We start from the raw sequence: 27,862 nt of genomic DNA on the forward strand, positions 1-27,862 counted from the left end.
GTGCATGCATGAACAGAATAATGCTGAAATCCAGAAGTTGTTCTGAGAGTAATTTCACACTCATCCAGAGGTTGTGCTGTTGAGGCACTCCCACACTACGCAAGAATAAAAATCATTGCGTGGAAAAAAACTTCCAATTTTTAGTTAATACTCTTGCTAGAAAAAAAACTTGTAAAATGTATGCCACGTAGAATAAAGTGTTTTAATGGCGTGCTTACTATGTAATTATGACAAAATGCTGACAAATGCTGAAAAATTATTTTCATGTCAATGGAATATAAAAATTGTCTCATGACAAAAAAATCCCACTCTTCTGAAAGAATCTTTTTCCTTTATAACAAGTTTGTTTATCTTGATTTTAGGTTTGATCTTAAACTAGCCATAATTATTTATTTTGATATCTGAGAAATAAATTGAAAGTGGAAAATATTAAGTGACTTTAATTTGCTGATTTTCTGTCTGTGTGGATACTTTGATGTGATTTGTGAGTTTGCTGTATGCTAAGAGATCACCGTGACTTGGCACCAGTTTCAAGCTGCTGATAGGAAAAGGAAAATCCGTTCCATAGAAATCACTAACTCTTGTGGACAGCTTTCTTAGCAGTCAACAGCAGGAATCTTTGCACCACTACTGACCATAAATTCCCCTTCACTAACACCAGTAAAGAGAGATTAGGAAGACTATTTTTTCTATAAGACTGTTGAAGTTTACCGCACATGGAATAGTTAAGGCATAGATCATTGAATCCTTTAAGGGAAAAATAGACAAGTATTTAAAGTAAAGGAAGTTATAAGGCAGTACAATTACAACAGAGAGTTGCTATCCAAAGCATCAGTCATTTGCATGAGATTGCAGAGTCCCTAGTTTTGATTGTTAATACTCTCACTTTCTAATTACAGCAGCAGCCTAATGTGTTTGGAAAAATCTCTTCTTTGAAGAACCCAGCTCAAGAGGTCCTGACCCTTACCATATCAGATATGACTGATGTGAATAGATTTCTGGACATCTGATTCCTGCTCCTTCTGTTTGACCGCAGCTTACCCCTGATTTGTAGCTCTGTCTTTGTCAGATGGTGGCACTCTCCTCAAACTCAAGTCGGGATAGTTTAGACTTTGAAAGGCACAGCATTAAACTGAAATCTGGTGATGACAATGAGGTGATCTGGCATACAGTGAAGAGGACTAGACAAAACTGCAAGATGGCAGAGACAAGTTATTGCAATTGAAAGACAGGTGGCAGGCAAGTAAGTTGTGGGGAAGAAAGACAGAATGTGAGTTGGGGTTTATTGGGTAGACAGATAAATGAAAAACACAGGAAATTATGTAGAGGCATAAACCATGTGTGCACCAGTATTGACTTGTTTTGCACAGCAGGCATGGCAAGGAATAGATTGAAAAAAAAAACAAATGTATTAGAACTGTTTATGAACTGTAGTGTGTTGTAAATACAGCTTTACAGAAAAAAAGATGTAAATCATTGTCATATTTGCGCTGTTTTCATCAACTCCAATACAGCTGGTATGGCTGTGCTTCAAACAAACACATTATGTTTTCATCCAAATACTGTACTTTTTACAAGGAAACAAATGATTGGCGTACAGTTTTATACAACAAGAGGTTGATAGAATTCAATGTATTTTTATCTCTCAAGTCCACTCTCCTATGAGAATTTAATCCATGTACTGTCACAATGAGGATCTTGTCATGAATACGGACTGTAACTTTGTTTTAGTGACAATTTTGTCTATTCATTCATTCGTCCATGTATATGGATGATGGTGGCATCTATTGCCTCTCCCTGATTTCCCTTGAGCAGGTCACGATGAACTAACTCCTTGCATGGCAGCAATTCATCTACTTTAGGTAAATGGGCACTATTATGTTTTGGAAGGTATCTCATGATTTCAACCCAGCAGTGATGAAGGAATGGTCATATAGATTCAAGGTAGGGTGGCATTTGGCTCCAAAGTGAACTTGCAAGTATTGCTGTTTTCATTTTTCAAGGAAGTAGAGGTTCCAGGTTTAGAGTGTGCTTCTTGTCGTGTTTTTCTTCCTCACAGGAATGGAATTTTAGCCTCCATCAGGGCTAAGAATTAGGCCACAGAATTTTACATCATCGACTTGCTTGCCACTTACCCCAGCTCCATCCTAAAACATTTTTCACATTCCTCCTTAGCTGTGAACCCATCTTTGGGCCATCAGTCGGCTATCCAGTGAAATTTATTTTGAGTGACTGTTTTCAACACTCTTCTGCTGCTAACTCCATTTGAGTCTGATGATGGATCCTGCAGCCCACAGGAAAAGCCCTGCCCACTATATTCCAATGGGATTCAATAGATAAGAACAGGAATCTGGGTTGACTTTTGCCTTTCTAGTTCTTATCTTTTGGTCACAGTGTGCCATCCATGGTTCCAATATTACAACTCACTTTGGTAATTCTAACCATCACTGACGCTTCATAAGCCATAGATGTCACAGAGCAGGGATTTAAAATGAAACACTAACATTTTGACAGTGCTCATAAACATTAGTTTATTGCAAAGGAAAGAAGACATTGAGAACATTTCAAAGTTTTCTTGGGGCAGATGCACAGCAGGCTACACTTCTAAACTGTCAAACATTCATGTTCTCAACGCTTTAACTGCCTGAGCCTTGTCAGAAATGTTAAAAAACTTTGATATTATCAGCAAGAAAAAAAACAGTGACAACAGCACTGTGGAAATTAGCTGCCATCCTTATTTAGAGCAGGGCCATGGCATTTTGTTAGCATTTGCTTTTCAATGTATTAATGAGTAAAACATTGCTCCCAGGGAGGCACCTGGAATTGATAATGATGTCTAACCAGGAGAGGCATTAGAAAGCAGATTCCTACTGATGTGGAGATATGCATTACACATGTTAATGGACGCTTGGCTGTTTAAACATCTTTATCCTTTTGAAATTCTATGCAGACTGGCTTACATATTTGGACTTTTATGGAATGATTTGACTTGTCAAAACAGATATTGAGGTCTGAGAGATGAGGTTTGGAAATATGGGAAAGCACGTTGCATGAATGATATTTTTCGATTTCTGTCTTTATGATTTAGTTGAGGAAAAAGGCCCTTGCATTTCAAACAATTGCAAAGCATTTTGAGTTTTAAAGATGTCACTTTGGATATCTATGTTGTAGTTATATATAATTTAAATAGGAAATGTGGGTTATGTGACAGTCACTTGGATAACTATGGTCAAAATGAAGAAATAGGGAAGCACAGGATTGATGTGAGCATTTGTTTTATATCCCATCCCCAATAACGCTTTTCACTGATTTAGGAGAAGAGCAAAATCAGATGAGATGAAAAACACCAGATTGGGTCAATTTTTCAGCAAGTGAGTTATATTAAAATTATTGCCATGGTATGGATATTTTCTAATCAACCTGTTCAGAGATGTAGTTTGACAAAATTAAATTTGAAGCCACTAGTACAATTCACTTTCAGTTCAGAGCTTGTCATTGAAATCTTGATAATACCACAGCAGATTAAACTTGCTAAGCTCCTATAGTGAATAAGATCCATTCTAGTTGAGACAGGATTTGGGAAGAGGTGTGATTGTTAGGCTTGGAACACTGGATTGGAGTGACTGTACAGTCAGATGTTTGGTAGTTCAGAAGTTGAACATTACTCTGAAAAGAGCCATGTTGCTAAAGCTTTCCGTCTTGCACTTACCAGAATACATCCGAGAAGGCCAAATTTTAAATGATCACAGATCCTTATGCTACAGATGAAAAACATGCTAATTAGTTGGCAAGTCACTTTGGCTGAGGTATGGCTGTCGAAAGGGCATTGGGAAAATTTTGGCTCGTCAAGCTTCTTGTAATTCCTTAAAGGCACAAACCCTAAACCTATTTCTATTTATTGCAGAGAAAAGGTCACTGTTTGTGCATGCATGGCTTTCCTACCAAGTCTAAAAGAGTCACATTACAGGGGCAACTGATTATCTTAAATTACCGATTAATGTAGCTATTAGTGCACTCAGGATTATTCTCCAAGTGTAGCCCAATCACAGACCAACTATACAAAGCAAAACCCTGATGTTGTTTGGTTTAAGTAAAAAAATAAAGAAAACTTACCTCCTGCTGGCCAGAGTTGGAATATTACCACTGTTCTGGACTTCGTACACTACAACACTGTTTTCTTCTGCTTAAGATCTACTCCTCTCATCACTTCCCCTGCAAATATCCTTTCTTGGCTCAGGGTCAGATTTCTGTCCAATTGCATTCTGTGAGGCATCTTCTGCTTTATAGGTACTCTATAAAGGCAAGTTTATTTGTTGTCATCACAAATGTCAGCATGCCACTTGTTAGCCCAAACGTAGATGATGATCAGTAACCTGCTGTAGGTTAACATGGATTATTCATGTCTTTTGCTTAAAGTACTTTTTCATATGCTAATGAAAAACAAATAAGTTTCATCAGTGATAAAGAAAATCACATTGACAGTTGTTCTAACCAAAGAGAAAGTGAATTAGTTTAACAAAGCATCCATCATCAATGTTTGTGTACATGCTGCACTATAACGTAAGGCAGCAGGATGGCACAGTTTGACAGAACAGTAAACATTAAGGAAAACAGATTGTCAGAATTTACCTGCAATAAATCTGAAATCTAACTCATTGTAAATTAGGCACTGGATGAATGTGAAAGCAGTAATCCCACTGAACCATTTCTGATGATATCTTCACTCTTTTAATTTGTTAGTCAAAAGTAGTGATTGAAATAACGCCACCCTTCCAGAACTGCTTACACAATGTGTGGATTTAAAATACCTTTTGACTTCTGTTCATTTCTGTTTACTGCATTGAGCAATGATGCAGAACTATGGGATATATGTCTGAATATCAGGTCATAATGCAAAATGTTGAGAAACTCACTTAATATCTGGTTTTAAAATTAAAAGATAGGTTAAGAATATGTTAAAACAATGTAAAAGGATAAGGAAGAGTGAACACTAAACATGACTATGAAATTGAGTGTCTTGTTGAACATTAAGTATTAATGAGATATAGGATACTGAAATAGCAAATATTATTGCAAAATCAGAAATTCACTGATAATCAAATACAATATTATGGGGGATATGTATCAAATATTGCTGTGAAATGATTGAGGACTTATTGAATAAGAAATGTTATAGTAAAATCAAAGGAGACTTGAATGATTATTGAAAAATAATAGGGACTTGATGCTTATCAAATATTGGAGTGAAATAAGAGAAGACTCACTGAACATTAAATATTACAGTGAAATAATGGATTCAGATAGCAAATTTTGTATCATTGGAAATGACAGAGGAACTACTCAGTAGCTTTGAAATAAGTCTGCAATTTTAAGCATCTGTAAAGTAATCTTGGTTGCCACTCAATCAAGTTTGTTTAAATAATATCCAGATAATTTGAACAGCTTGTTATTAGTCACCATGAGTGACTGCAAAATGTGATTTGATAGCACGCTATTCATTGAAAGAACAACAAAACCAAAATATCCAGTAGATGTATCAAATCAATGATCAATAACATGTGTCTCTTTTCATAACTCTATTTATAATCAGGGATAAATTATAAACAGTACTTTAAAAGTTGATTTGATTGTGAAATAATGAACTGATACTGAGGCAATTTGTGAAAGAAATGAAGAAAGCAAGATTGACCAAAATAATGGTAAACAGAAAGGCTTGCAGTTCTACAATGCTGTTTGTGACTTCAGGATGCCACAAAGAGCTTTACAATGAATGGTGTACTTTTTAAGTGTAGTCTCTACTGTAATGTAGTAAACACGATGGTAAATTGTGCACAGCAAGCTCTCACAAACAACAAGGACCGATATATGGTAAAGAAAATGCAGAATATCTGGACATGATAAGGTGCTTCAGCAGCATATGCATGAGGGGTAGACAACACAAGGTTTGGGGCATGGGGTGGAGTTGAGTGCAATAAATTGGAAAGTAATCCTTGATTAACCCATGCCCTTTGATTGAGATGGAGCAGCATGTCAACTTCTTGATGCCCGCTCATTGAATTGATAGCAGCATGCAGCAATACTAACCACGCTGCCCATAGCAGGGGAAGGCTCAACACCAGAAATTCCTAGCACCTTTGCACACCTTGAAGGGGAGGTGCATGGTGGATGCAAAGCTGCTGGCTGTGTATAGGAAGTCAATTTGACTTGGGAATCAGTGGCAAATTGGAGAGAATGGATTCAATTACCTTCATGTGCAGCACTGGAGGCTTTGGTGGGGAGGTAAAAATTTGAAGGCCCCCCCACCTCCCCCCGTCTGCAGGCCACTAGGAGACACCTCCACACATGATTAAAAACGGTGAGAATTTTCTCCCATCAAGACCAATGCCAGGAGTTAAGCCCCAAGGATCTTAGGGCAGTCATTTCAATGGCCCCACATGAATAGTCAAGGTCAGTAAATGCCATCTTCAAATGCCAAATGCACCAGTAACTTAAGATGGTCTTTAGCTTACCACAGTCAATATTTAGCCCTTGTTGTTCAATAAGCACAGTTTAGTTTGACGTGATGGCTCAAATTAAGATGGCACTGTTTAATGCAAGCATTATGATTGTTAGCAGGGAATTAGGTGATAGCCCACATGATTCATTGTTCCTGGTTGCACATTGGCTGGATGTTGAAGGAGTGGAATCCACTACATGGCAGAATTGACATTGCAATTCAATATGAAAGTCAGAAAACTAATAATAATTGTATTGCTGTTTTATTTGAAGTAATACTCACAGACAGATTATTGAGAATAAAATATTTTAACATCAGAACATTATGAAGTAAAGTTAAAGCGTGAACATTTTTAAAAGATGATGAAGTTTATCACATGATGTTTATAAACAATGAAGAAACTCCATTCCTCAGAGATTAGGAACTGTGTCCATAATGTATCTTGAACTGTATCTATCGCTAACATTCCCACTTCTGACCAGCATTAATGCCAATGATGAAACTGTAATTTAGACCTCATTCCCTGTACTGTGAAAACTCTTCTGTGAAGACCACCTAGAACAATAGGGGTTCTTGAAATCTGCTGTGCCACACAAGTTGGCAAATCCCAGCAACATTTCTAACTGTGAGCCACATAAGTGAAGCCTCTCACATAGCCAGAAATCATCTATTTACTTAAAGAAAAGTTTTTTTTTCATTTCCTGTGACAGCATACTGTGGCTCAGCATGTTACATTGCTGAATGAAAAAACTTTGGATTTGTGCCTGCAAAATTTTATGAAGTTCATTTCCTCATCTCGCCTGTGCCATATTGTCAAGCAGAAACAGGAAGTCTTTACACAATGGCAGAGGAAAAATCCGAGCTTCTGGTAGTGCAGCTCTCTTAGGGGCTAGCAATGTGACTACATCACATAATTAGTGAAGGAACTTAGAATCAGACAGGGCACCTTTCTATTCATTGAAGTAACAACACAAAATGTGAGAAGTAAAGGGAACGGCATTGCAGTTCAAACCATGGTTACCATTAAAAATTTTGTGATCATTGTAAAGAAAAACTAATTAGAAAAATGGGAAAATATGAGGAATAGTCTCAGGAAAAAAGTGTTTGTACACATTTTAGAACAATGCCTTTATACATAAAAAGTAGAGAGGTAATTGATCACTACCATTGTAGAATTTCAGTTTTTGTCCCAAATCTCGGTACTTAGTAATTTTTCATTATGGATAACTATCTGTCGTAGTAAACCAGGATTGTGCAATCTGTTGTACTGTTTTGTCTTCTGACAGACTTGCTGGTGACTACCATGATCTCAAATCAATACAATTTGATTTCTTTTTCTACAATGGCCGTTAGGAGTGCCAGCAATGGTCCCTCTATTGATGCCAGTGCTCCATCTAAGGTTAAAAAACGGGAAAATGGAATAGCACGTTGGCTCTTGACACTTAAGAAGTCAATTATAACTAAATTTCCATTCATTCCTCTTTCCTTGCTTCCCTGCATGAGCCATGAAAATTGATGTGGTGTAACATGATCTGCAGTACACAAAGATTGCTGGGATCCAACATATTCCAATAATTAGTTGGACAATCCGTATCATATTTATCTAAAATCCTCACTTTTTCCGAAACTTTATTAAATGGTAACACTGTTTCTCCTGGTTTGCTCCTCTCCCTGATATGTTTGCAAAGGGGAATCAAATGTTATTTACTTCGATACAGCCTCATTTTTGCCTGGGTAAGTAGACTGGAACTGTTCCACAATGCAGAGTGCTCCTTTTCATTAACAATGTTAAACTTATTCATTAACCAATAATGCCCAAAAAATCCAATGGCATTAAGCAAGGAAGACAAGATGAGATCAGTATGAGGAAATCTGAAGCTCTTTGTATTTATAGAATTATTAAAAATACAGTTTTAGAGCTATAAAGACATTTTAACAAAGAACAGGCGAAGATTTTATATCAATAATTTTCAACCGTCAAAGCTATGTTCCAGAAACAGTGGCTGAAGTAATCACTTTTTCTTATTTGTTTGAGAAAGCAAATGGTTTACTATCTTGGCACACGGACACTAATAATTGGGCTCAAAGCTTCAGATTCATTCATTCATACTTCTCTCCTAGCAACTTTACCATTCTGTCAAGTTATTTTGAGAGAAGTAAAGGGCCTTTTCCATTGGTGTACAGGACAGAAAGCTATCAGCTTTACTAGCTGCCAGTGTTTGGAATTGGTCCAAACTCCACTTCAAATTGCTTGAAGCATCACTGTTTAAATGTGTAAAATGGTTTCATTTGGCTTGTATCCAGCTTCTGCTGAAACTGCTGTAATAACCTATCAATACACTTTGCCTTTCTTTCTCTGTGTACTAGCATTGGAGCTGACACCACTGAGGAATGGTTTAATTTGTTCCTTTCAGTACTGCATGTTGCACATTGGAAAGGGAATTTAAAAAAACAGAGAAAGTGCTGAAAATACTCAGCAGAATAGGTCACATCTGTGAGTAGATTTTTGTAAAAAATCAAAACTAATGTTTCAGGGGCCCTGTAAAGTTATCTTCCTAACTTTAATATTCCTAACATTCAAGATACAAACATTATTCAATTTGACTATTAGAAGTAGGTGTATTGCTGATAAAATGGCTGCCATGAGTCAGACGATTACTTTTTCTGTTCAAAAAAGGTACTACCTCATATCGAAGCCTGTTTCTGGAAGAGTCTTAAAGTGTAAATGACTAATATAAAACTGTTTGTGGAATCTTAGCCCCATTGTTTTCACCAAAAGTCAAAATTCAATAGCTCCCAGATGCAGTGTTTATGAGCCTTATGCTCAAAAGAGAGGTATAGAGAAACCAGAGATAGTAGGAACTGCAGATGCTGGAGAATCCGAGACAACAAGGTGCGGGGCTGGATGAACACAGCAGGCCAAGCAGCATCATAGGAGCAGAGAGGCTGACGTTTCGGGCCTAGACCCTTCATCAGAAAAGGGGGAGGGGAAGGGGGTTTTGAAATAAATAGGGAGAGAGTGGGAGGCGGATAGAAGAGGGATAGAGGAGAGGATAGGTGGAGAAGAAACAAACAGGTCGAAGAGGCGGGGATGGGGCCAGGAAAGGTGAGTGTAGGTAGGGAGTTAGGAAGGGGATAGGTCAGTCCAGGGAGGACGGACAGGTCAAGGGGGCGGGATGAGGTTGGTCGGTAGGAGATGGAGGTGCGGCTTGAGGTGGGAGGAGGGGATAGGTGGGAGGAAGAACAGGTTAGGGAGGCAGGGACGAGCTGGACTGGTTTTGGGATGCGGTGGGGGGAGGGGAGATTTTGAAACTTGTGAAATCCACATTGATACCATTGGGCTGCAGGGTTCCCAAGCGGAATATGAGTTGCTGTTCCTGCAACCTTCGGGTGGCATCGTTGTGGCACTGCAGGAGAAACCAGTTTATCATAAACAGGTGTGAGTAGCCTCCTTTTCAACCCCACTGTGTAACTATTTGTGTGAGAGATAGTAAGAACTGCCGATGCTGGAGTCAGAGATAACACAGTGTGGAGCTGGAGGAACACAGCAGGCCAGGCAGCATCAGAGGAGTAGGAAAGTTGATGTTTCGAGTCAGGACCCTTCTGTGTGGACATATTTCTATTACTGCTTTAAAAATACTTCTCACTAGTAAATCAAATTCACTGTGTACAACTTCCCTTAATCCCTTATAAAAACAAGCATTTGTATTCATTGTACCACTTCAAAGAGTTTATAAGCACTTGGAAACTGTCATCAAACTGAGAACTGACAGACAACTGACTGACCTGATTGTAGGCAGTGAAATCAGTCAAGCAGCACTAATCCCATAATGATAACCCTCAGGCTTATGTCAATAGTCAGAATGCAATAGTAAACCTATCTTAACAATTAGGGATGGGCCATAAATGCTCGTTTTACCACATGCCATGAATGAATTAATTAAAGAAATTACTTGGTGACATATATTGCTCTGAATCGAGCCAAATGTCTGGAGATCATGTCTGGTCGTTGTGACTGAGAAGTCACTGCAGAAACTCCTTTGCATGATATCTGGTGTGAAATTAGTAGCTGTAGTATACATGTTAGTCAGACAGTATTCTAGTTAACATCTAACTGGCTGGAGTTCCAATTCCCCAGCTCAGAGCAGATCAGTGCTCATGTTTGATTGCAGGCATTTGGCTGAACTCGATCTCTGAGCAGCTCAAATTGAAATGTTTAGATAGTGTGGGCGGTGGTGTCTGTGCTTTGTAAGAATTTAAATTGACTTTAGGTAGATGTAAAAGTGCCCTAGAGGTCTGAGGGAGGTTTTTCATCATTTTCGTTTTAACCCTAGTATAAAATCGCACTGAGCCTATTAAAATAATGTGAGAATACTTCCACTCCGGGCTATTTCATAAACAGATCCCTCCACAGTCAGATGAGAACTGGACGTTGAAATAATATTACAATTTTACTGTCACTGCAAAGTAGAAGTGATAATCATTATAGAGTGCTGTTTCCTACTTAGGTAAGGCAACAGGAGTTGACTAGCTGGATGAAATAAAGCAGGGATCCAGGTTTCTGGAAAAGTAATGAACTGGTTTGCTGAGCAAACGTAATACAAATAAATTGCTACATAGATCTGTGCACAGCTATTGAAGTATTGTGATGGATGACCCTGGTAGCTGCATAGAATGGGCCCATTGTATAAATGTTCTGGGCTATGACAACCTTCACAGCCACTGGCAGCATTGTGTGTGAAGTGGAGATGAGACATAGGCCAGCATTCTGCACATATAATAACTCACTGATGACTTTGTTTACAAAATGCAGTCTTGGTATACACTGTTCATGGGTCACATGGAGAATGAGTGCCTTACCAGCTTGTCTTCCCTTTGTTCTTCTAAGAAGAGCATAGAGGGAAAGGTATTCCAAAAGAAGATCCCATAGGAATCCCTGAGGGCACACCTTACAATAAGATTGGCACTAAAACAGTAGTTAGCAGTAAAAATAAAATGTTTGTGTTGTGGAACTTTACAGCACCTCTGCAGGGAAAATTCGTCTGACAGAAAAATGAATAACAATGCAGTGTAATGGATCCCCACCAGATTTTCTGCTCTCACCTATCTTTTGCTGCTGATGAAGACACAGAAGCAAATCCTTGGTTGTTTCTTTTTTATGCCACTATAAAGAGAGTGCAGGCAGCAACAAATGGTTTTGCCTCCAATCAATAACTTTAACAATACTTAATGAGTTTCCGAGGGCATTTTTCTTAGACACCAATTAAAGTAAAACAACATGAGCTTACTTTCATGTTGCACCTTTGTGTAGCATAATTCTCGCTGGAGAATTATGGGACAAAAATTGACCCCAGACTAAAAAACAGGAGATATTCATATAATGTGAGATTTAAGCGCACATCCATTTTATAAAACGGAGATCCTTTAATCCACAGGTATTAAATCTTTACAAAGTTAATTGAAAAGTTTAATTTAGAGGAACAAACTGGAATGCATCAGATCTACTGAGAGACTATAGAGGAGTCACTTTGGATCTCTTAACAATTGGGTAGCAGAGTTTAGTTTGTTGAGCTTCTATTATTAATTCCATGTGACCCAGTTTACATTGCCTCCACATCATGGAGTGGATCTTCCTTCCCTTGCACCTCTTGACCTCAGGAGTTGTATGCAGACCATTTGCTGGATCTTCCGTGGCTAAGTATCTGTTTCACTGCCACTGTCCATCTCTATAACCTCCATCAGAGGCTTCAACCTGCTCTATTCATTGCCTTGGGTCCCCGGGGCCGCAGTTCTAAATTATGCTGTGGGTCTTGGCTGCTACCTTGCTCTCTCTCTCTCTTTCTCTCATCATGAGGCATCTAATCTTGCTCCTTCTTTAGACTGCACTCTAGATTCAAGTCCTGCCCACTTCTGCTTCAGGTAACACTCAGGAATACAAGTCCGGACTCCAGCCTGCCCAAGGCAACAGTTCTTGTACCAGTGAAGGGGCCCTCAGGGCTGATCTCTTCGAGTGCTGTCTTCTGCTGGAGATGTGAGTGTGTGCTGGGATAGTGCCCCAGAGCAAATGCCCTGCAGTGGGAGGGGCCTGGCGCACAGACCCTCTGTGAAGCCAGAAGTCGAGACCCTGAGGTGCTGTTCATCTCCACCACCACGTTCATACCAGGGACCCAAACTTGGTCAAAGAGATAGGTTTGAACAATGGTCTTAAAGGAGAGAAGGGAGAGAGAGAGCTTTAGGAAGGGTATTCTACAGGTCAAGACCGAGACAGTATGCGGAGAGGGAAGCACGCAATGCATTACAACAATTGGAAGGATGTAATTACATCAAAGAGGTATCGAGTTGGAGTTAGATACAGTAATGGGGGGTTGTGACCATAAAAATACCTGAACATGAGGGTGAGCATATTAAAATTATTTGTCAGTGGATGGAGAACCAATATAGAGCCATCAGTGCAAGTTGAGACAAAAGAAACAGGAATTTTGAAGCAGTTTTCACAATATTTCAAGGACCTTGTTTTGTTGCTTTACCAGACACAGGAAGGGCAGAAATTATGCTTTCTTCTATGATTATTCAGCACACAAGTCAATATTTTCTAAATACTTGTCTAGTTTTTAAATCAGACATTGTAACTAAAACTGAGAATGCTAGAGAAACTGAGCAAGTCCGGCAACATTTGTGGAAATAGAAGCAGAGTTAATGTTTTCAGTCTGGTTTGACTCTTCTTCAGAACTGAATTCCAATGATGCAGTACCTCAGTAATGTGAAATACTTCATGAACTACTAAGCAAATTTCATGAGTAGGTTTCCTTCTGGGACCATCTGGGTTCACTATGAAATCTGCATGCTCAGAACTAAGTATAAGTAAGAAGTCATGTGTTACGGCAGTAATTGAATCATAAAATCATCCAACCTTTGTGAGCCTCTTCTCATTTGGACTGTTTAACAATTTGGAACAAGTGTAATTTACTGAAACATTTTCTAGTCGGTGAATAATTCTTGTTCTCCATTATATTTTATTTATATTAATATTAATTCATTACAAGAAAGATGGCTTTGTAAAGCTTCCAAATTATTATTAATACTACCCAATTTTGTCAACAACATACCCTGAGAGGATTAGCAATTTTTTGTTTGAGTTACTTTTAATTCCGATTGCCGTGTAAAAATTTTAAACTTTTCCTCACACAATATTATTTTTAAAATGTTTGCTTTGATTACATTTTGCACTAATATATCGCCTTTACTGTTTTATTTAGTTTGATTTTTTGAAATTTCAAAGTTCAGCTGTTTTACTAACACAATTAAAATATTCACCGATAAACGCATAATTAACATTCTTGTACATTCGAAAGCTCAAGAGTGAAACAAAGATATTTCACTTTACTTCATACAATACTTATCACATCTCTGATAAACATCCTGAAATATATTAGATAGATGAAATACTTTGAAATATAGTTTATTGGACAAATTCAAGTTGCACTTTGTACACAACACGCTGTACAAACTCTGCTGAAATAAATGTTTATTATTCTGCCTTTGGTTGAATCAGGATTGTTGGAGAGGTCAACTTTCTAGTCTTCTCTTTTAGTGCTGCCATATCTTTACTGCTTTGATAACATCCAGATTTCAATTTAATATTTTATCCCATTGAGAATATCTTAAAAACTACACAAGTGGGCCAAATCAATTACTATGCTTAGGTTCTGGATTGGGATTTGTATCTCTTACCTTCTGTTTCAAAGCAAGGAATGCAAGGACATGAGCTATAAAAACATTTCTAACTGCTCTGTTATTTTCTGTTTTAATGAGTGCTGTGCCTCCACCAGATTTAAGTACATTTAAGGGAAAAGAAGGTGGCCATGCTGAGCAGGATGATGATTTACTCTGAGCTGCTACTCTCTGTGCTATCCCTTCCTGTATTGTGGAGGTGCCGGTGTTGGACTGGGGTAGACAAGGTCAAAATCACATGACACCAGGTTATAGTTCAACAGGTTTATTTGAAATCACAAGCTTTCGGAACCTCAGTCCTTCCTGTATTGTCGTACAACTGTGTTTGTTTAACTATAGCATCATGTAATACCTTAGCTGTGACTTTTACCTTCAGATTAATTTATATGCTTCAAGTTTTCTCCATGGCGGCATTCAAACTTTTGGGCACTTTGAAAAAGTGTATTCACACTTACCTTTAGTATCATAACAAAGGGTTTCTGTTTTGAATAAATATTGGCAAGTATGTGTCACCTGAGTTGAAGGTAAAGCATTCCCAAGTCTGAATGTGAAATTCATGTTTCCTGGCCCAGAGGTTAAATCTCAGAATTAGGTGTAAACCTGGCCTTCTGCAGTTTAGATTCCAAAGGGTGAAGTTTAAAATTGATTCACAGAATCCATACAGTGTGGAAGCAGGCCATTTGGCCCATCAAGTCCACACTGATCCTCCAAACAGCACCCAATCCCGACCTACCCCCTACCCTATAACCCTGCATTTCCTATTGCTAATGCACCTAGCCTACACATCTCTGGGCATTATGGGTAATTTAGCCTCGCCAATCCACCTTCTTTGGACTGTGGGAGGAAACTAGACCACCCATAGGAAACCCATGCAAACATGGGGTGTATGTCCAAACTCCACACAGACAGTCATCCAAGGCTGGGGTCAAACATGGGTCCCTGGCACTGTAAGGCGGCAGTGCTAAGCACTGAGCCACTGTGCTACCCCAAGACGATTGTTAAGAAGATTTTTTTTTTCTTACTTTCAAAGCTGGATCCTTTAACTTGGTCATTCCTTCTAGGAAAATAGCATTTTTTTTTTTAAATTTAAAATTATATGTTAAATTTTAAAAAGATATAAAAATGCATTTGAGGGTAAAAAGGAACATACTCTTAATTGGCATCATAATACTGTGACATGACCAAAAATCTCCCTAAGTTCAGAAATTTGAAACTATCTCTTTTAATGAGATCTCAAAATCTAAAGAAAATATAGAGGCCATTCATTGCATACTTGATAGGAGCAAATTACTGCAGATGCTGCAATTTGTACTGTAAACAACAAATGCTGGAGATCACAGCTGGTCAGGCAGCATCCATGGAGAGAGAGAAAGCTAACATTTCGAATCTAGATGACTCTTCATGAGAGCTGATGTGAACAGTTAGTTTGCTCTCTCACCATGGATGCTCCCTGACTTGCTGTAAGCTGCAGCATTTGTTGTTTTCATTGCATACTTTGTCTTGATTTTGAGTACATCATTCAATGATGCTAGTACCTAACTGGGACATAAATGAATTATTATACCATTGCATAAGCTTTTGGAGATTTGTGACATCACAATTGCGTGCATAGCAATGAATAAATTAATAAAGCTGCTGCATTATCGAATGAACTGCATGACTTTTTTGGCATCATCAGATAGAATTTGTCTGAATGTTCACACTCAAAATAGTCACATAAAGATATTGCAGGAGATGCCATCACAACAGCCCAATGCATCTGGTGCGTTGGCTCATAGGTGAACTAGTAACAATGCAGATTAAATCTATACTAACCTCGAAAGCACTTTCTTGACACCTGTTCAGCTGTTTATAAAAGGAAGGGTGAGTTTTGTCTGAGATGAGGTAATTATGTGAATTGTGTAGAATATACAAGATAGAAACAGGTCTTTTGGCCCAACTGAACAATGCCACTGTTTACAATCTACATGAGCCGTCTTTCAAAAACTTCATATAACACCTATCAGCAGATCCTTCTATTTCTTTCTCCCTTATGAATTTATCTAACTTTCCCTTCAATGCATCAGTGCTATTTACTTCAATCACTCTTCAAGCTATCTGCCAAAGTTCTCAGCCTTTGGGTAAAGTAACAGCATTATCGATGACAAAAGCTAAATATTCTTGGAAATTATTAAGTGCTATGGGACAATTGTGCTTTCCCTAGACCTAAATATATTTCACATAACAATTTTTTTATTGTATTAAATGCTCCATTGCACAGTGCAAAAAATGAATAGATGGTGCTTTCACCCATCAAAGCATCCGGGAAATTCTTCCCACGAGTGGAAAGAACTAGCAGCCTTTCCAAAACAAAAGCTAATTTGCCCTGTTGGCTGCATGTGCTGTTTACAATGTCACTTTGCAGCGTACAAGCTGATCTCTTGAGAGACTGAAGATGCAGGTGTGATAAACAGCACAATGGAGAGTGTCCTGACGATTATACCTGTGGGGGTTTCTTTTTCTAGCCATTGATCTTGAGCTTCTCGGGAAGCTAAACAGAAAAATGCTTTAATAGAACACCACTGAAAAATGGTAGGGCCCATTGCCCACACTCATACAAGCCTTAATTGAGAACTACAAGGAAAGAAAGGCATAAGCAAATATCCCATTACGTGCTCTTTTCTTGCTTCAAGGGAACTAATAGATGACAGTTTCACATTTAATTAGGCAACCTCAGCAGGAGGAAGCCTGCCAACTCCCCCCGAACAATGATTTTCCATTGTTTTCCTATTACTTTCCAAAGTAACACAGATGTAGATCATTCAGTTATGCCGAAATATCATGCTCAATATGACAGTCCGATAGCATGTCAGTGCCTTCCAGACCCTTGTCTTACATTTAACAAGATGATGTTTGGAGCACATCTTATTACAGCATTTTGAAATTTCACGTCAGGTAGAATTAAGCTGCAATTTATGTATATGAAGAACCGCTCTTCGTCATGAAAATGAAGGTAAAATGGCTTAGTAGCCATTCTATCAAAATGTTCTATGATGGGAAATTAGAGTATCTAGTCTGGGATTTTAAGAAATTGCAACTCTGTTTAAAGGAGAAGTATTTGACAACCCATTTTCCCTTCGTCACACCATGTTTTAGGATACAAGTCCACTTGAAATATATCATCAACGCCAGGTGCAAGAAATATTAAGTAAGCTACATCCAATTTGGTTCTTTTGAGCAAATACATAAAAGGCTTTCTGAAATGCACTTCCATGTCATTGCCACAAACACCTCACTTCCACCAACAGGCTGCTCATGAGCAAAAGTATGAGATTATTCAATTGTTAAAGAGCTATACTTTGAGCAGTTTAGAAGAATGAGAGGCCACCTTTTAAACCATGTAACGTTCTGAAGAAGCTTTATGGAATAGATGCTGGAAGGAAGTTTCCCCTCATGGATGAAGCTAGAACTAGGCAACATGGTTTTTAAACAAGAGGTCCCATATTTCAGACATAAATGAAGGGGAATTTCTTCTTTCTTGATTCACTCCTGAATGATGGTGGACAATTAAACAACTCACTAGAGAAGGAAGCTCCACAAATTTTCTTATCTTCAATGATGGAAGACCCCAGCACAAAAGATAAGGTTGAACCATTTGCAACAATCTTCAGCCAGAAGTGCCAAGTAGATGATCTATCTTGGTCTCCTCCAGTGGTCCCTAGAATCACAGATGCCAGTATTCAGCCAATTCGATTCACTTCACTGATATCAAGAAATGGTTGGAGACACCATTGTCCCTGAAACACACTCCAGTAATAGTATGGAAAACTTGTCTCCAGAACTTGCCATTCCCCCAGCCAAGCTGTTCCAGTAGAGTTACAACATTCGCATCTACCTACCAATGTGGAAAATTGCCCAGGTATGCCCTGTAAGCAAAAAGCAAGACAAATCCAATCAATTATTGCCCCATCGGTCTACTCTTGATCACCAGTAAAATGATGCAAGTGGTAATCAACAGTACTATCAAGCAGCACTTGCTTGGCAATAACTTACTCATGGATGCCCAGTTTGTGTCTCACCAAGGCCACTCAGCTCCTGACCTCTTTATAGCCTTAGTTCAAACATGGATAAAAGTGCTGAATTCCAGAGGTGAGGTGACAGTGACAGCCCTTGACATCCAGGCCACATTCAACTGAGTGTGGCATCAGGGAGCTGTAATAAAACTGGAATCAATGGGTATCAGGGAGCAAACTCTCTGGTGGTTGGAGTCATACCTGGCACACAGGATGATGGTTGTGGTTGTTGGAAGTCAATCATCTCAGTTCCAGGACATCTGTGCAGGACTTCCTCAGGGTAGTGTCTGAGGCCCAGATATCTTCAGCTGCTTCATCAATGGCCTTGCCTCCATCATAAGATCAAAAGTGGGGATGTTTGCTGATGATTGCACAATGTTTAGCACCATTTGCGATTCCTCAGATACTGAAGTAGTCCATGTTCGAATGTAACAAGCCCTGGACAATATCCAGGCTAAGGCTGACAAGTGGCAAATAACATTCACACCACACAAACACCAGGCAATGTTTATCGAACCACATTCTCTTGACATGTAATGTCATTACCATTACTGAATCCCCACAATCAACATCCTTGGGGTTATTTTAGACCAGAAACTCAGTTGGACTTGCCATAAAAATATAGTGACTACAACAGCAGGGACTTGGAACAGGAGAGGCTATTCAGTCCCTCAAACCTGTTCTACCATTCAGTGACATCATGGCTAACTCCACATACCTGCCTTTGGCCCATATCTCTTAATACCTTTGCTTAACAATTTTTTAAAAAAAGTTCCAAATGTCTACCACCCTTTGTGTGTCAAAGTGCTTCCTAATATCTCTCTCTAGTCTGGCTCTAATTCTCAGACTGTGTCCCCTAGTCCTAGAATCCCATACCAGGGAATATAATTTATCTTTATCTACCCTGTCTTTTTCTGATAATATTTTGAAGACTTCAATCAGATCACACCCTGACCTTCTAAATCTAGAAAACAGGGTTCCTTTTTATAATCTCCGTTCATAACTTAACTACTGAAGTCCAGGTATTATTCTTGTAAATCTTGTAAATGTTGTACTCCCTCCAAGGCCAATATATCCTTTATAAGATGTGGTGCTCAGATCTGCTCACGGTACTCCTGGTGGGGTCTAGCCAGGGTTTTGTACAACTGCAGCATAATTTCTCCATCCTTGTACTCCAGTCCTCTAGATATAAAGGCCAACATTCTATTAAGTTTCTTGATTATTTTCTGTATCCGTTCATGACATTTTAAAGATTTATGCACCTGAATCCCCAAGTCTCTTTGGACGTTCACTCATTTAAGTTCAAACCACCTAGAAAGTACACTGATCTACCCTTTCTCAGTCCAAAATGGATAATATCATACTTGTTTACATTGAACTCCATTTGCCTCAGTTTTGTTCATTCAATCTATCAATATCACTTTGTAATTTTATGCTGTCACCTACACTGCCTACAATGCCGCATAACTTTGTGTAATCAGCAAATTTGAATATTTTATCCAAGTTGTTAACAAATAATGCGAATAATTGAGCCCTAACACAGATCCTTATGGACATGATTGGTCACATCCTGCCAATTTAAGTACTGACCCATTATCTCTAATTACTGTCACCTGCCACTCAACCAGATTCCCAGCCATTTCAGTAAGTTACCCTCGATTCCATGGCCTTCTACCTTTGTTAGCAGTCTCTTATGTGGAACTTTATCAAATGCCTCAGGAAGTCCATATAAACAACATACATAGATATCTCGGACAACAAGGTGCAGAGCTGGATGAACACAGCACGCCAAGCAGCATCATAGGAGCAGAAAGACTGACGTTTCGGGCCTAGACCCTATCTCCCTGTCTGCTACCTTAGTCACCTCTTCAAAAAATATTCAGTGAGGTTTTGTAAGGCATGACTTACCTATCATGAACACATACTGGCTCTTCACAGAATAACTAAAAAATTTTAAGCTGTTCACTTACTCCCTCCTTGATTATAGACTCCAACAATCTCCCCACCACAGATGTTAGGTTAATTCCCCAAAGCCTGTCCACCATCTACAAGGCACAAGTCAGGATTGTGATGGAATACTCCCCACTTGCCTGGATGGTGCAGCTCTAACAACACTCAAGAAGCTTGACACCATCCAGAATAAAGCAGCCCACTGGACTGGCCCCACGTTCACAAGCATCCTCTCTCTCCACCACTGCTGGTCAGTAGCAGCAATGTTTACTATCTATAAGATGCACTGCAGAAATTCATCAAAAGTCCTTCCAAACCCACAATCACTTTCATCTGGAAGGACAAGGGCATATAAACATAAGTTTCCCACCAAACCACTCACCATCCTGATTTGGAAATTTATTGTTGTTCCATTAAGTCACTGTGTCAAAATCTAGTAATTCCCTCCCTAATGGCATTGTGGTTTCAGCTACAGCAGATAGACCTCTGTGGTTTAAGATGGCAACTCACCACCAGCTTCTTGAGGGCAACTCAGGATAGGCAATAGCTGGAAAGCCAATGATACCATGCCCCACAAGTAAATAAAAAGAATAGTGTTTGGTATTCTCATCCACAGAGAGCAGAACAGGCTGGGTCATTGAATATGTTTAAGGCTGAATTTGATAGATGTTTCATGGACAAAGGAGTCAATAGATGTGGAGAACAGGCAGAAAAGTGGAGTTCACACCACAATCGGATCAATTATAACATTTTTGAATGGCAGAGAGGCTTAATCAATTGAAGAGTTATTCCTGCTCCTATTTCCTTTTTGAGAGGTGAGCATAACTTTTGGAGCCCTCATTAATCAGGTACCAATATATTAAGGCAACTCGTTAGTGTTGCCAGGATAACAATTTTGGAAAAAAAAAGTGACTGCTGTATTTTCATTCATTTCAAACATGAAGACATAATTTGACAGGATTTACATATCACATTGCACAGCAGGGACAAAGAAAGGTCAAACATAATTATTTCTTGAAAAAGAGATTACTTACATCGTCTAACTTTTGGTCAGAACAGTTTGTCCATTAAATGACCTGAACTCTTTCCTGAGTCCAGTCATTTAGTTTTGTTTGAAAAATCATGGATTCTTTCCCATCGTTTACAGACGACAATTGAATCGAACAGTTTAGCTGACCAATGAGTCAAACTTTCACCACAAGCTTTCTGCTATTGCAAAACAAACAAAAATCTATGATGTCTTAATTACTAATGGCAGCACATATATGCTCACGCACATTTCCTACATACCTCAGCCATGCTACATACACAATTGACAAGCACACACGTTCATATACTCACAACAAATCTATGGAAGCACACACATATACAGCATATACAAAGACAGACTGAGCGGTACACACAACCCAACAGAGGTATACAGGCAGTGCCACATATTATAGGCGCACATTCGGATATACACAATCAAAGATGTAATAAAATGATTTGAAAAGACTACTGTACAAATCTTAAAATAATATCTGATATCTATAGTTAATGTAAGGCAGTGATTCATTTTGATCTTTTTGGTTTGAGATTTACCTACATAATTTAGACACAAAATCTAAATTATATGCTTCCCTTCACAGAACCCTTTATTAGCAACACATTAATGGGCGAAATATTGATCTCAGAATCATGTCTTCTTGTAGAACACAGGTCAGGTTTTAATCACTTTCAAAAGTGACATTACAAAACTAAATTTATAGTTTTCATATAGGATCCAAAGTATCAGTTACCAATGCCCTCCAACATACCAACAACTTGGTATGTTGTTTGGCAGGCAGACCAATTTTGATTTCCCTGGAAGACTTGCCTTAGCAAGATGCAATATCAAGTACCCTGGTTATAAAAAGTTTTTCTCAATGCAGCCAGGAAGGAACCACAGCCAATATCACAGTGACTGACCTGGATCAGTCTATTTTATTACTTTTTTTTTGTCTCCTATTAGAAACTTGAAAATGGCTTTTTCAACCCTCTCTAATTAGTAACTCTCGAATAAATTTCCAGTGATGTGATTTTGATTCTTTGATTTCTGACAAGGCAATATTGTAAGGTTATTCATAACAAAAATAAAGTATTCTCCATCTTTCATATAAAAGTAATTCCATCCTGCAATTAAATCCCTGTGATTGTTTATGTTTTTGAGAAACATATGTGCAGAAATAGTGCAGCATCATGTTATTTAAAATTACATTGAATTTATGCCACACAGACAGTTCATTTGGTGCCATTAGCCAACTCCCACCCCTATTTTTAATCTTTTCAGAGTGTCCTTCAATTTCTTTCTCACTCATGACTTTATTTAGTCTCTCCTTAAATGTATCCATACTATTTTCCACCCTCACCATTTTCTGGTTGAAGAAGTTTCTCCTGAATCGCTTGTTAGTGGCTATTTCGAAATTATGGCCTAAAGTTTTGTAATCCCACACATAAGTGGGAACATAAATCTCCCCTATGTAATCCATTTATAAAATGAAAGGCCTCAATCAGGATACCACTTACCATTGTTACCTTATAGAGAAAGTTGCCCAGTCTTTCATTCTATAACCTCACAGTTCTGGTATCAAACTCTTCTCAGAAAAATATAAATAAATTTTCACAGAGGAAGAACACAGAAGGATCTACGTTATTTCCTGTGCTGTGAACAACAGTCACACTTTAATCAAGAAAAACAAATAGGGAAGAAAGTGAAAAACTAGCAGCCAAATGCTGTGCATTTAAACCTCTCATTCCAAGAACAGTTGATGATGAGTCATTATAAATTTCAATTCAGTTTTTTTTAAGAAGTACATTTGCAAGAAGGAACAATTGGACATTACCAATTTTCCCATTTAATTTCTCTGAAGCATTTTATGATTCGTAGTTTAAATCAAGTCAGGCTGGAAGCATGCACTGATAATCTGGTGAGCTTCGCAGTGATATAAGTAGGACAGCTTTACTCAATCTGCTAACATGCATTCAAATGCTGAGCACAGATTGCGGTGCTAAAGCTGATCATAAATGAGGTGTCAGATTAGTGTAGCCCATAGCAGGCCGTTTGGTAGAACCAATTACATTTTAAGTGTGATATCTAGGGTATATTGAATTAAAGATCCAGCAATATGACTGATAATGTATTATGTTGCAAATCCAAAGGTATATTGAATAGTGTATCTGTTTAATTGCTAAACTCTGGCGATTTACAACATCCTAGCAGGAGTATGAAATGGGGGATTTGAAGAAAGCTGCAAGCTAAAGCCTCATCCTTCATTGTCTCCAACCCCTGTCAAATTCCATGTAATGTAGAAGATATAGTGCTTTACATCAGATTTACCTGAAGAGAATAGCTTCAAAAAGCAATACAGAACAATGGAGAAGGACATGACATCTAACAAAAGAAGTGAATTATCTGAGGACAACCATATTAGATGAAGGTGTTTCATTGTCATTTGGCAGTAGCGAGTGTGCAGGAATATCTATTTTGTAGTGATTGCCATGCTGTCAAATTGAAAATGCACATTTTAATATAGATTAACAGCCTAAATTTCAGAGATCTGCATCCAAAATTGGCCAATAAACAGAATATTGTTACATTATAGTGTAAAGACAGAGAATTTACTTGTATGTAACATCTTTCCTGACCCTAATTCTAAAGCATTTTACAGCCAATGTGTAATATTTGAGTGTAGTAATTGTTGTATTATAGGAAAAGTACATATAACAAGACCCCTACAACTCACAATCCGATCAGGTAATTTGTTTTTCGTGATGTTGATTGAAGGATAGGTATAGGTCATGATAATGTGGAGAGCTATCTTGCTCTTCTTCGATGAGGACTATGGGAACTTTTTTTATCTACCCAAGCGGAGATTTGGAACATCATCCAGAAGACAGTTCCTTCAACAGTGCAGTACAACCTGCACAAAGTGGGCTCAAACCTAGGAAATCTGATATTAGGATAATAATCCCCTGGAAGATTAATCATTCTCTGTAATCTTTGCTTAAATATTGGCCAACAAATGCTGATGGTCAGTAGGATCTTTAAGTGTGAATCAGCATTTACAGGCTGACAAATCCTGGAATGCTCCAATACAGAAGAAGGCCATTCAGACTGTCAGCCATAGTTCAGTGGGGAGCACTCCTTATCTAAGCCTCAACATTCTGTACTCAAAGTCGTACTCTAAATTTTGAGAACAAAAACCAGATGGTGATGTGAGGTCCCTGAGATCATAGTCAGTTTCCCCGAGGACCCAGTGACAAGGGGTACGGTAAGATCAATGAGATATATTTATTATTACTTAAACTAGATGAAGTATATGGAAAAGGAGCCATTTAAGAGTACGTCATGGCAAGGTGAAGCCTGGTGAAGTGATCCTCCTGTAAGACGTGCAAAGTGAAGTACACTTGCAGTGTCCAGGGTAACCATATGTGCAGGAAATGTATTCAGCTGGAGCTACTGAAAATTCACATTTCAGATCTGGAGCAGTGACTGGAATTACTGTGGAGTATCTGTAAGGCTGATATCTACATGCATAGCACATACCGTGAGGTGGTAACACTGCAGATAAAGTGTTCACAGGCAGAAAGGGAATGGATGATCACCAGACAGAGTAAAAACACCAAAAACATGTGCCTCATCTATCACCAATAGATTTTCCATTTTAGATACTTCTGGGGGAAATAATTTCTCAGTGGAATGCAGCCCAAGCCAAGTCCATGAGTTGAAGATTGGCTCAGCTGTACAGGTTTGGGAGAGAAAAAAAGTGTCAAAGCAATAATGATAGAATGTTCAATTGTGAGGGGAACAAATAAACACTATTGCAATCACAGATGTGACAGCAGGATGCTATGATGTTTCCCTGATGTTAGGGTCAAGGATGGCAACTGTGGCAACAGGACATTCTGAAGGAAGAGAGAGAACAGACGGAGGTCATGGTCTAAGTCAGTACCAATAACATAGATTAAAAAGAACAGAGCTGTGTCCTGCAAGTAGAAAACAGAGAGCTGAGAAATAACTTAAAAGGCAGGATGTCAAAGGTAGGAACCTCAGGATACTGCCAGTGCCACGTTCTCATGAGATGAGGAATAGTAGAATAGACTGACTGAACACATGGCTGCAGGGATGGTGCAGGAAGGAAGGATTTAGGTTATTGAGGCATTGGGACCAATTCTGGGGAGGCTAGGACAAGCTGAACAGGTTGTACACCAGTAGAACCAGGACCAATGTCCTTGTAGGGTTGACCATAAGTCCTGAGCAGAAGGTCTAAATTAATGTGGCACGGCACAAGACCCTGACAGGGCAGACAAGGGTGAGTTAAAAAAAAGATGGAAATGAAAAATAGAAAAGTAGATAGCAAAACTGGAAGGTAGTGGAAACACCTAATAGAAATGGAGTACAAAGAAGTGTAAAAATGCCAATAAGACAAGTAAATGTATTACTTCTAAACGCACATTTGCAATAAGACAGATGAATTAACAAAGTAAATTGTTGTACATGAGGACAAATTGATGGCAATTACACAAACATGGCTGCAAGGTGACCAAGGCTGGGAAGTGAACATCGGAGGGTATTCAATTTGCAACAGACTGGGTAACTTCATTAAAAAGCATGACTGTAAATAGGCAACTGCTAAAATTTAAGGAATAAATGCAGCAGTTATACATTCCTTTCAGGCTAAACATGACAGGAAAAGTGGCCCAACTATAATTAACAAAAAAAAAATGACAGTAGTATTTGATTCAAAGAAGAATCATGTAAAATTCCTCAATAAAATAGCAAGGCTGGAGACTGGGAGCTGTTTGAATTTAGTGGAGTATGAGAATAGATTTGAATGGAACATAAGAATGGACTATAAGAGCTTCTAAAAGTATGTAAAAAGAAAAAGATTAGCGAAGACAAATGTAGGTCCTTCCAGACTGAACCAGGAGAATTGATAATGGAGAACAAGGAATTGGCAAAGCAATTAAACAACTGTTTTTCTTCTGTCTTCACAGAAAAAAAGACACAAAACAAACTTTTCAAAAGTGCAAAGGAAGCAAGGGTCTTTCGGGGAGAAGTAATTGAAGGAAGCTAGTATTAACTAAAAAAAACACTGCTGAAAAAAATTAATGAGACTGACAGGGAATAATTCCCAAAAGCCTGATAATCTACATTCCAAGCTATAAAGCAGGTGGCCATGGAACGAATGGATGTGGTTGTCATCTTCCAAAATTCAGTAGATTCTGGAACAGTCCTGGCAAATTGCAGGGTGGAAAATGCAACACTATCATTTCATAAAGGAGGGAGGATAAAAACCAGGAATTACAGATTGATTTACTTAACATCTGCAGTAGGGTACATGCTGTAGTCTGTTGTAAAGAATATGATAATAGCTCACTAAAATATATTAAGATAATTACACAACATCAACAGAAATATTTGAACGGGGAATTGTGTTTATTAAACCTACTGGAGCTTTTTGAGAACATAGCTAGTAAAATAGATGAGGGGGAATCAGTGGAGGTGGTGTATTTGGATTTTCTAAAATTTTTTGATGAAGTCCCACAGTAATAAAATGGCACGGATTGAGAATTGATTAGCGGACAGGAAATAGAGAGTAGGAACAAATGGGTCATTTCGGAGTGGAAGGTGGTGACGAGTCAGGTACTGCAAGGATCAGTGCTTGGACCCCAGCTACATGCAATATATATCAAAGATTTGGATGAGCGAATTGAGTGTAATATTTTCATGCTTGCTGATGACACAAACTAGTTATGAGTGACGAGGAGGTAAAGAGGATTCTGGATAATTTAGAAAAGTTGAATGAATGGGCAAATACATGGAAGATGCAGAATGATATGGATAAGTGTGAAGGTTTCCATTTCAGAAGGAAAAACAGAATGGCGAATATTATTTAAATAGAGATAGATTAGGAAAGGTTTATGTACAGAGGTACTGACAGTCCTTGTACACTGATCATTGAAAGCAATGATGCAGATGCAGCAAGCAGTTCGGAAGGTGAATAGTTGGTCTTCTTTGTAAAGGGTTTGATTACAGGAGTAATGAAGTCTTAAGGCATTATCACATTGCTGTGTCTAGGAACATGCTATTTCCAAATTGACTGCTGTCTTTTCTATATCAGAATTATGAATAAGCTTCAAAAGTGGGATCCCTTAGTTCAGTGGCTGGCTGGCTTACAATGTAGAGTAAAACCAACAGAGTGGGTCAATTCAGCACAAATTCCCCACCTTCCCGACTATGCTTTTTGCCTCAGTCAAGACAACCCTCAGGTTAAATTCATCATCAGTCGTCTCTATCTGATGAGTAAGCAGCCTATGGTCCTTTGGGACAATGGTGGTTTCCACTTCATTGACTGTAAAGCACTTTGATTGTTCAGTGCATTGCATAAATAGATTACTTTCTTTCTGCGCTGACTTATATTCAGGAAAATCTACTGGAAACATTAAAAGGAAGGAATTACATTTATATAGGACCTTCCTTGACCTCAGGATATCCCAAAGCTCTTTAGAGCACAGCAAGTTCCCATAAACAGCAATGTCACTAAGTTGATAACAGTGTGGAGCTGGAGGAACACAGCAGGCCAGGCAGCACCATCAGCTTTCCTGCTCCTCT

General features: G+C 38.5%; 1 protein-coding gene across 1 annotated transcript in view; it reads left to right on the forward strand.

Moving 5' to 3' along the window:
* Positions 1-27,862, forward strand: part of LOC109924850 (protocadherin-9) — a 420,097-nt gene that overhangs the window by 275,287 nt on the left and 116,948 nt on the right. Inside the window, exon 4 of the mRNA XM_048598486.1 lies at positions 2,687-2,714. Coding sequence (XP_048454443.1) covers positions 2,687-2,714 — 28 coding nt within the window. The remainder of the gene's footprint in view (positions 1-2,686; positions 2,715-27,862) is intronic.

This window comes from Rhincodon typus, chromosome 6 (genome assembly GCF_021869965.1).
Source record: "Rhincodon typus isolate 14 chromosome 6, sRhiTyp1.1, whole genome shotgun sequence".
NCBI classification, from domain to species: Eukaryota; Metazoa; Chordata; class Chondrichthyes; order Orectolobiformes; family Rhincodontidae; genus Rhincodon; species Rhincodon typus.